This window comes from Amphiura filiformis, chromosome 3 (assembly GCF_039555335.1).
Source record: "Amphiura filiformis chromosome 3, Afil_fr2py, whole genome shotgun sequence".
Classification (NCBI taxonomy): Eukaryota; Metazoa; Echinodermata; class Ophiuroidea; order Amphilepidida; family Amphiuridae; genus Amphiura; species Amphiura filiformis.
The window spans coordinates 77,352,367-77,363,376 of record NC_092630.1 but is presented as its reverse complement, the minus strand read 5'-3'; the positions used below and the strand labels follow the sequence as shown (position 1 = coordinate 77,363,376).

At 37.5% G+C, this 11,010-nt stretch overlaps 2 protein-coding genes across 2 annotated transcripts; both read left to right on the top strand.

Moving 5' to 3' along the window:
- The first annotated feature begins 6,501 nt into the window (after nucleotides 1-6,501).
- On the top strand, nucleotides 6,502-9,577 carry LOC140147513 (uncharacterized). The gene is made up of 2 exons (XM_072169295.1): nucleotides 6,502-8,200; nucleotides 8,895-9,577. Exons 1-2 carry the CDS (start codon nucleotides 6,502-6,504, stop codon nucleotides 9,575-9,577), a joined length of 2,382 nt encoding a protein of 793 aa, XP_072025396.1.
- Nucleotides 9,578-9,625: 48 nt separating this feature from the next.
- LOC140147512 (uncharacterized) lies at nucleotides 9,626-10,081 on the top strand. Its single transcript, XM_072169294.1, has one exon. It carries the CDS (start codon nucleotides 9,626-9,628, stop codon nucleotides 10,079-10,081), a length of 456 nt encoding a protein of 151 aa, XP_072025395.1.
- Nucleotides 10,082-11,010: the final 929 nt, after the last annotated feature.

Here is an 11,010-nt window from a genome sequence, read left to right as displayed (position 1 = left end):
CTTTTATTTATATAGATATCATTAGATTTATATGATTTACTTCGAGGATTGTTATATATCAAAAATTTGAAAAATATCAAATTTTTATAATTTGTCATAAAATTTGTATTATATTGTGATTTTCAAAAAATGAAAATTATTTGATATCAGAAAGACATGCTTCATATTCAGAATGCAATTCGATAGGTCTGAGGTGCTCTCATGTCCCACAAAAAATACTGTCGAAACGCAATAAACACTCATTTTAGATCCCTTAAAAGGCAGGCATGACAATTTTCAGAGTTTTAGCTGATGTCAGTGTTTTTCAGCCTATTTCTGAATCAAATTCACAGAAAATGGTAAAAACATGGGTTTTCAGTGTTTTTTTAAAGACCCGTTTTCATGCCTGAAAATGACTGATTTGACAGTTTTTGACCATTTTGTTTCTCAAATAAGGACCCATTTTTGATTTTTTTACCAATTTTTCTCAAATCAGGACCCATGTTTAGGGTTGTTTCTCAAATCGAAACCCATGTTTAGGTGCAAATCCCTGTATGCGTGAGTATCCCCGGGATGGACGGACAGGCAGCAAGTTAGTTTAGACTCTGCAACGTCTTCATTAGTTACAAACTAATAGCTGGGACAAATTCCCAGACACTGGGGTAAAACTACATGTAGTAATCTACACATCCCTAAGGTACCTGTTCAAAATTGAAATAAATATTAGGTTTTTTTTAATCGATGTATTATTATAATTTGCAGTTCATTTTAAATACCATGACAAATAATTCCTTGGTTTAAAACGTCACTATTGAACTTGTAATTGACGGAAATATGTTGATATGTGCCCGGCTCAAGTTCCCATTTAAAAGTTCTAAAAGTTTTGGCCGGTAACTTTTCAACCGGGCCTGTAACTTTTTAGATTTACAGGCCTGGCTGGCCTGTAACTTTTTGAGGCATATTTCTAACACTGACGTTACCATCTCATACGTGTCAGATCTATCTGAAAAACTGCGTAGCATCTTCAGCAAACATCAGATCCCCGTCTTATTCAAACCTACCAATATGTTGAGACAAAGTTGCACCCAAAAGACAAGCCGCCCAAAGACAAGCAGAGGAATATTGTCTATGCCATTGAAGGCAAGGTCAACATCTGCCAGGACTTGTACATAGGAGAAACAAAGCAGACCTTGGCAAAGCGTATGTACCAGCACAGACGTGCTAGTACCGACTTGTGGGGACTCTTCAGTGTATACCCATTTGGACAGCATGAATCACACTTTCGACAATAAGGACGTTGTGATTTTAGACATGGAGCGCAGGTGGTACGAAAGAGGAGTTAAGGAAGCGATCTATGTAAAGAAAGAACAGCCTTCACTTAACAAGGGAGGCGGCCTGTACTACAATTTGGCGGGCCTACAATTCCGTTATCAAGAACATTTCAAAGAAGTTCAGCTCGAAATCTACGACCTTTGGCAACACCATCTCGCCACTGGTCAATGACCAATTGCCGACAGATCAACAGACGGCCCGAAGATGTTCCTACTAGCATAAGGTGTGAAACCGTAGCCTCTCAAAAAAACAAAAATGTGAGTACAGTTGAATGGTTTAAAGTTAATTTTATATTCAAGTGAAACATTAAACTTGACCATATCCTGATAGGCCAGTAAAAAAGACTGGGTAAAGCCATAATGTATGATTTCCATCAAATTTTAATTTTGTTATTCTTTACCTTTTTTATGCTGAAATAATCACAGTATAATAACTGCCATGAAGGGTTTATATGTCAATTTTTAGCTGAAATATCAAGGTAAACTGGCTATTTTGGCCTAGCCTTTCAACAAGGCTCTGCCTGGAGCACCGTAGTGGGAGCGCCATCTATATCATTCTACTGGAGGCAAACACGCCTTCGGCGCTCGCTGTCGCGGTTTCGCCGCTCTAGGCGCCCAGGATCGTGAGGTCTTTGACAAAGACTAATTTTGGCCGTTTAACATGGAGTTACATGGGGGCACTTTAAGTCGTGCTTTTTTACTTAAGACTTAATGTCAAAATTGCTCTGTTGTACAAACAACGAATTTGGCCAATTCCATTTAGGTGTAAGATGGGAAATAAACATTACAAATATGCCAAACAGGTTTGAAAAAAATTAACCAATTGCAAATTATTATAAGATGGTACATTATGGCTTTAACACACTATTAATTGTACCATGATATATGTGATGCGATCAAGCAAAATCAGTCGGAACTCTGCAATAATAAATTTTCAGTTTCCTATAGGATAGTATAAAGCATTTACGAAGCTGGATATTGCAGAAAACCCTATTGAAATTAAACAACCAGTTCCAAAGATATGAGCAATTAAATAGTTTCCAAAACAAGAGGAAACAAAAGGAACTAGAGTCAACAGACGCTGAATACAAGCCGCAATTTGACCCCTATAACTTGACCCCTGGGTTACGGATGGGGTCAAATGCTCTTGCATTGTGCTTAGGATGTCATAAGAAATATTCCTGGTGAATTTCAGCTTAATCGGAACTTATACATGGATTTTGATTTTTTTAAATTTTTGATTGACCTTTTGACCCCCTTAAGGCCAGAGTAATGGAAGACACATTCGTCCACGCCCGAATTTGAGATTTCTTGATATTTATCAACACTAAGATGTATTCTTTCACTTGAAACTGATAAAATACAACTTGTAAATATTTACACGTATTTTTGCTTGATTTATTTCACTCTTTTCAACTCTAAAAAGTCACATGGCTCAAGACAGCTTAGTAAATTGGCGGAAATAATGAGTCAGAAATGCGCGAATGCGAAAATATTGTGATTACTGCTTGCGATTCGTGTCGCGTGACGTGGCGCAAGTCTCTTGGCGTATGTCCGACGCAGATCAAGGCGCATTCGGTATGTTTTTAACGCCGCAAATGCGGTGTAAACAAAACACAAATTTGCAGTCAAAATGCCACTCAGATTTTTTAATTATTTTGAATTTTGGCGCACTAAAAGCAGACATTATAAATTCATTGTTGCAAAAAGATGCATATTAAGACCATGCACCAGGTACAGCTTTTACAAGCGTGAAAGTCTTGCCGTTTTAAAATATAAGGACATTTTGTGCATAATTTTGACATTTTTTACTAAAACGTCGATTTCTCATAGTTCACTTTTGACAATATTGCACGATTTTTGTGACAAGATAACTCGAAAAATATGCAAGCAAAAGGTAAACTTTTTGCACTATCGTTTAGAGTACATCAAAGTCTAGGGAAGGTTTTTTTATTTTTTCAAAATATTTGTTTTAAACAAAAATATACACCATTATGTGCAATTTTTAGCTTAATAGAGTGACAAAATGGCGTTTTTCACATGTTTTTTTCAATATTTACGAAAAAAAGAGCAATTTCAAAAAAAATAAAAAACCTTCCCTAAGTTCATGTCTCTTCTTCATGAAAAGCTAACTGAATTTTTTTTACTCCTAACGGATTTTTTTCTAAGTTGTCACAAAAAAATTGGGGTAAAAAAGTGAATTTTTGTGATTTTTTCAAAAACTTGAGATTTTTGAACAAATCTGACGTCACCATGGGATTCCTTGACTCATTTCCTTTCCATAAATGTATAATTGTATATACTTTGGATATACAATTCAGAAATAATGAAGCTTGAAAAGGTCCATGTTCTCTCCCATTACTCTGCCCTTAATGACCTTTGACCTCAATGGAAAAAAAACCTTATAAACACCGACAAAATGCATTGTTCCAATTTTAATTAAAAAATTCTAACATGTTCCGTTCTTGAGATAAAAATTCTTGAATTTATTCAGCTAAAAACAGGAAGTGACCCCTTAATGACCTTTGACCCCAAAATAAAAATACCATGCATACATCAGGAACACTAATTCATGTATGTTGGTTATATTATTCTGGTCTGTTTACATTTTGAGATAAAAATTTTTTGAACATTTTTGATAATTTTGGTTTTTGACCGGAAGTAACCCCTTAATGACCTTTGACCCCAAAACTGCAGGCATCCTAAAGACCCTGGCTAGTAGCAATGCATGTGTGCTAATGGCGACTCTCTGCTATGTAATTTGTAAAGACAGTGATTTTTGAATATTTTTAGACTTTGACCGGAAATGACCCCTTAATGACCTTTGACCCCTTATCTGAGCACACCCTATAGACACCGACTAAAGTCGAGTCACATGTTATAACCATGTCCTCATCGCATGAAATTTGTGGAAGGAGTAGCATTTTTGTGAAATCACATTTTTGACCATTATAGCTAGGTCAAAGGTCACAGCAAGGTCAAAATCAAATGGAAGGTTTGGCCTAGCCCAGTGGTCTTTTGGGTCAAGTTTGGTTGAAATCTGTCAATCCCTTGCGGAGCTACATGCAGTTGATTGCGGTTGCCAGAAGAAAGAAGAAAGAACAAGATCTGGCTGCGGTCGCCTGCGACCGCGAGCATGCACAACCGCCAGGTATTTTAGAAGGTATTTTGTTTAACCCCGGTAGTGACCCCTCATAACCTTTGACCCTAAATAAAAATCAATAATGTAAAGCGAGATCTGATTACGTTAGCCTGCGATCAGCGAGGATGCACAGCCAGCAGTGACAAATGAGTTATGACTCGAATCTGTGAGAACCGGAAGTGATCCCTTAATTACCTTTGACCCAAAAAATATTACATAGTGCTTAGGATGTCATAAGGAATATTCCTGGTGAATTTTCAGCTTTATCGGAACTTATACATGGATTATGATTTTTTAAAATTTATGATTGACCTTTTGACCCCTTTAATGACCTTTGACCTCAATGAAAATAAAACCTTATATACAACGACAAAATGCATTGTTCCACTTTTAATTAAAAAATTCTACTATGTTTAGTTGTTGAGATAAAAATTCTTGAAGTTATTTAGCTAAAACAGGAAGTTACCCCTTAATGACCTTTGACCCCCAAAATAAAAAATACCATGCATACACCATGTAACACTAATTCATGTATGATGGGTATATTACTCTGGTTTGTTTACATTTTGAGATAAAAAAATGTAAACTTTTTTGATAATTTTGGTTTTTGACCGGAAGTAACCCCTTAATGACCTTTGACCCCAAAACTGTAGGCATCCTAAAGACCCTAGATAATAGCGATGCATGTGTGCTAATGGCGACTCTCTGCTATGTAATTTGTAAAGACAGTGATTTTTTGAATATTTTTTACAAATTTTTCAGACTTTTACCGGAAGTGACCCCTTAATGACCTTTGATTCCAATTTTGTGGTATAACTTTTAGACACTGGCTATAGATGATGCATGTGTGTAAGTGACGTCACGGTGCTATGTAATATGTGGGAGGAGTAGCATTTTTAGTGAAAATCCAAGTTTTGGCCATTGACCGGAAGTGGATGACATTTGACCGGAAGTTGATCATGTGACATCTGTGGCACCACCAAGCGGTTATACTGACCAAGTATGGTCAACATGCCTGAAAGCATGTGGCTACGATGGCTGATCATAGTGTTGACAGAAGAAAGAAAGAAGAAGAAGAACGCGGTAAAAAGAATGCACATCGCCGATGGCGGATGTGCAAGAAGAAGAATTGGGAAGAGACAGAACAAGCCGACATTCGTCGTCGGCTTGTAAATATTTCCTTTGTATGGCTATATCTCAAAATCTATATTGCCGAGTTCCGACTGATTTTGCTTGATCGCATCACATATGCGTGCATGTACTTCTCAGACTGCTCCGACCATAGTGACCGGCAGCCTAACAACATTACTTAGCGCAATGGTTTATTTTTTATCCAAGTAGCGCATAGTGTACAATGTCATATGCATGTGGACGCACTCTTTGCTTTTAAATTGAACATGTCCGAGATTTAATTTTAACAACAGTAGTTAGATTTTCTTGACTTGATTTTTGGAAGATGGATGCATGTGAAATGGATTCTGCTGCAATTAGTGGCTAGTCATTTCATAAAGATAGTTACAGATTAGACAAAATACAATGTTGGGCATGTGAAATCCAGGTACTTACTGTTACTCGACCTACAGAAAACGGATAACTACTTATTTCCTAATTCAAAAGTATATTTTAATTTTTTCTCTCACATTTGAAGAAAATAAAAAACCAGGTGGTGGTCGCAGTGCATTCTCTAAATTCAGTAAATTTCCATCGTCAACCGTGTAATTGAATGGGATTATTTTGAAATTTTAAAACGCTTGAAATATCACAAACAAGTAGGCCTATGTTAATAAATAATATAAATACAAGCTAAAACCGTTGGGGTTCGATAATGAACCCCACAAAACTAACCAGTATATGGAAAATGCCATACGGCCGGGCGGTTTCACAAGTTGCCGGCTCTATCATGCCACTCACCGCCTGTAAAAAACATTAACCAAAGTCCCATCATTTTGATCACTTTGTTGCATAAGACCCTATCATCTTTGATCACCTTGTTGAATAAGGTTTCATCATCTTGTTTTATGTGTGGAGATACACTGACTTATTTGAACAATGGTATTATATCATGTCTTGCAGGTCATCTTGTTGGTCATCAATAATGGACCAAATTGCCAATGTTTTCTACACACTGATTGTGTGGGCCTACATGTTCAACATGGAAATCAACAACTGCAGACACTTAAGTATCTTGGTGCCCGCATTCCTTACAGCAGTAACACATCTTTTCAACTTGACATCCTGATATCTGGGGACATTAACCCAAACCCAGGCCCAAACCAGACTGATCATGATCAGTATGATCAAATCAAACCCAAAATTTTCAAACCCAAACTAGTTTACAATTCTGAACAGCTGATTGCACTGAACACCTACAACAACTCAACCAAGCAATCATTACCCCAGTTACCCACAGAGGTTTGGAGAACAATTCTCTTGGAATCAATAACTCATTCCACGTGGAAAAAGAGGTGGCCGACGAAAACCATGGCTGATCTCAAACAATTCCACCCACAATTCCCTTCAGTTAACCACAGTATACCTGTGCATATCTCTTCTGAAAGGAAACATGAACTGCACATAAAGCCTGTTCACTTTGATAGGCCCAACCGTACCCTCATAACACCCTATATAAATCGCGAACCGTTAATGAACATGAGACTCTGGAATCCGAGATCAATCCGAAATAAAACAACTACATGTAATGACTATATTAGTGAACACGATGTAGATGCTATCTTCTTAGTTGAAACATGGTTAGCAACCAATGACCCAGTTGTCATTGGCGAATGGGTTTACCTTCTTGAACATCCAAATGGGTTTACCTTCTTGAACATCCCACGTGGTACCAGTAATCATGGTGGTATTGGGGTTCTTTGTAAGGCTCAACTTGCGTTTCGTTTACACCCGCTTCATGCTAAAACAGTTACCTTTGAACATGCAAGTATTTTAGATCCAAACAATGGTGTTCACTACATTATCATATACCGTCCCCACCCAACCAAAGCAAATGGCTTTACTCTTAATCGGTTCATGGAGGAGTTTGAAGATTTCCTCCAGGTCTCTTTGTTGACAGGAAAACTTATCATGTTGGGGGATTTTAATTTCCACATGAACGAGCCTCACAGATCCGAGGTTGTTCGTTTTCAAGCTATTTTATCCTCTTTTGGACTTAACCAACATGTTACCCAGGCCACTCACATATCCGGTAACACTCTTGATTTGTTACTCACTCCTGAGAAGGAAGATTTGGTCAGACTCTGTGATGCTGGCACTGCCTATGGCTCTGATCATTACATGGTAAGATTTGTTCTGCAACAAAGTAAACCACCACCTTTAAGGGTCACTAGTACATTAAGGGATTTCAGAAAGGTGGATCCAGTGGTTTTAAAAACTGATCTTAATTGCGAACTAAATAACAGTCTGAAACCGAAACCTAGTAATGTGAATGATCTTTTGGATCACCTTGAGAAAGCTGCTACTAGAGTCCTTGATAAACATGCTCCTGCAACCACAAGATCTCGTCGTGTATGCTCTCGCCCTCCGTGGTATAATGACGATCTCAGAGAAGAAAAGCGTAAACAACATAGACTTGAAAGGAAGTGGAGGAAAAGTGGCTCTTCATCAGATAAGGAATCATATTGGGAGCATGAGCAGCGTCTTTGTTACAATAAAATGTTACAGGACTCTAAAAAGAGACATTTCAACGACGCTCTTTATAATGCTAGCCCAAAAGATACTTTCAGGGTCATTGGTATTTTACTAGACCAAAATGAAAAAAGTCTGCCATCATTGTACACACCTGATGTGCTAAGCAACAAGTTTGCTGAATTCTTTAATGAAAAAGTTGAAAAAATTAGAATTAGTATAGACCACTTGACATCACTGTTTATCAACAAAGGCGAGGGACTCGTCTATCGATATACTCGAACGAGCCGCTACACTGTTCAATGGCTTTCCTGTACTATATGAAATGTGGCGAGGCGATTTAAAATGCACGTGCCCTTAGCAGACTACGATGCGTCACGCACACTGCAGGGCAAAGAACAATTGAAATTGCCATAATGCGCGCGCATACTGCCGGGCAATGACGTCAGATGCCAAGTGGTCTATAAAGTGTAGTCATAGAAGTAGTGTTAAGGATAGTAGTGTTAAGGATAGTAGTGATAAGGGTAGTAGTGTTAAAGATAGTAGTAGTAATGTAATTGATATTCCTCCAGGTAATGACTCGGTGTCCTCACTACATAGTGATGTTTTTATTCAAAATCATCTTGATCATTTCAGAGAATTGACTGAAGATGATGTTCGTTCTATTATTATGAATTGTGCCAACAAAACATGTAGTCTTGACAGCCTTCCCACCTGGCTGCTAAAGGAGAATATTGATATTGTTCTTCCATGTGTAACTGACATTATTAACTCTTCTTTAACAAATGGTATTTTCCCAGGTGATCTCAAACAAGCAATTGTCACACCTATCCTCAAAAAACCCAATCTAGATTGGAACAACTTACAGAACTACAGACCCGTCTCAAACATCGCCTTCATAGGGAAGGTAATTGAGAAGGCTGCAATTATCCAGATCAATGACCATATGCGTGCTAATGAGCTTGATGAATTATGTCAGTCTGCCTATAAAGAAAAGCATTCCACTGAGACAGCACTGCTCAAGGTGACCAATGATATTGCTAGGGCCATTGATGATAACAAGGCAGTCTTCTTAATTATGCTTGATCTTTCTGCTGCCTTTGATACCATTGACCATGACATTTTATTCTCTCTTTTAGAGCATGGCTTTGGTATCAAAGGCACAGTCCTACAGTGGTTCAAGTCTTACATATGTGGTTGTCAGTTTAGAGTATCTGTTGGAGGGGTGATGTCTGATAGGCATGTTCTTGAGTGTGGCGTACCTCAAGGCTCTATTATTGGGCCAAGAGTGTTTACAAAATATTCTCAGTATATTGCTAACATAATCCGTCGTCATGGTTTACATTTTCACATATATGCCGATGATGTTCAAATCTATATGTTTTTCAATCCCAAGATTCCTAGTGATTCAGCATGTGCCATCTTCAAGCTATCCATGTGTGTCAAGGAAGTTCGAGATTGGATGCTTTGTAATATGCTCTAGTTAAATGACTCCAAAACCGAGTTTTTCATTGCTGCCCCTCCACACAATATGCCCAATCTCTCCAACATCAATATAAAGATCGGTGATGCTGAAGTAATTCCATCTGCTACCATCAGGAATCTGGGAGTTGTTTATGATTCTACGATGAACATGTCTAACCATATAACATCCATTTGTAAAACAGTTAACTTTCTCTTGTGGAACTTGTCCAGAATTCCTAGGTTTGTCACCGAAGATGCATCCAGTAATGCCATGCGGGCACTAGTGTTATCCAAGATTGATTATGCCAACGCCCTTCTGTCTGGATGTAGAAGCAAAGACGTTGCTCGCTTACAAAGACTACAAAACCGTGCTGCCCGCATTATCTTCCAAGTTCCACGCCGTCACTCATCTTCACCTCTTTTAAATTCGTTACACTGGCTTCCAATAGACAAGAGAATTTGCTTCAAAGTGCTACTCTACATTTACAAGACATTGAACGATCTGGCACCACCCTACCTCTGATTGGCTGACCATCCGTGTTCCAACTAGGGAAGGCCTTCGTTCAAATCAAGATCTTACGCGCCTTATCATTCCTAAGACCAACAGACAGATAGATGATGGATCGTTCAGTGTCTTTGGACCCAGAATCTGGAACAATCTTCCTTCATCCATTAGGTCATCTCCACAGTTACTACTTTCAAACGTAGCCTGAAAACCCATCTTTTTAACCATTGCTGATTTTGTGTTGTTTCTTTTGTATATTTTTGTTTTCTTGTAGTCTTTAGTAGTAGGGTAAGTTTTCTGTAAAGTGCAATGATCATTTCTTTGAAATTGCGCTATATAAATGCCGTTGTATGTATGTATGTATGTATAAAAAAGTTGACTTATTACTGTTTTTTGTTTGTAATTTAAACCAAAATAAAATGTATGAAAAGGTTTATTTTCAGTTTACATTCTTGAGCATAACAAAAAAAGAACAAAACAAATCGAGTGTTTTTCATCTTTAGTGTAAATAATAGATAATGAACAGATAGGAAAATAAACTGACAGCAAGTACCTTTAGTTTGGCCTATCTGTGATGTACCATTTTTGATTTATAAGGGAAAGGTCAAATGTCAATATTTGACGATAGTCACACTCCGTTACCATGTTTGCACTTAAACACTACCCTCAGGGCGAACTCAATACAACATTCACTCACACAAAGTTGTTTTATTTCAATACAATAAAGGTTGTCTTTAATTCATCTCAAAAGCAACTTTATGTCTCTGACATCTTTTGAAACCAAATGAACTACAAATGTACAATAATTTTTTTTCAATTTCCTCCCACCCTTGTGTCTATAATACAAATACAATACTTTGAGTCTGTCTGTACATAATAATCTCTGTAACATTTACAGTTCATGTACATTGTACAAATTCAAATAATTAAATTAAAGACCAAGTACA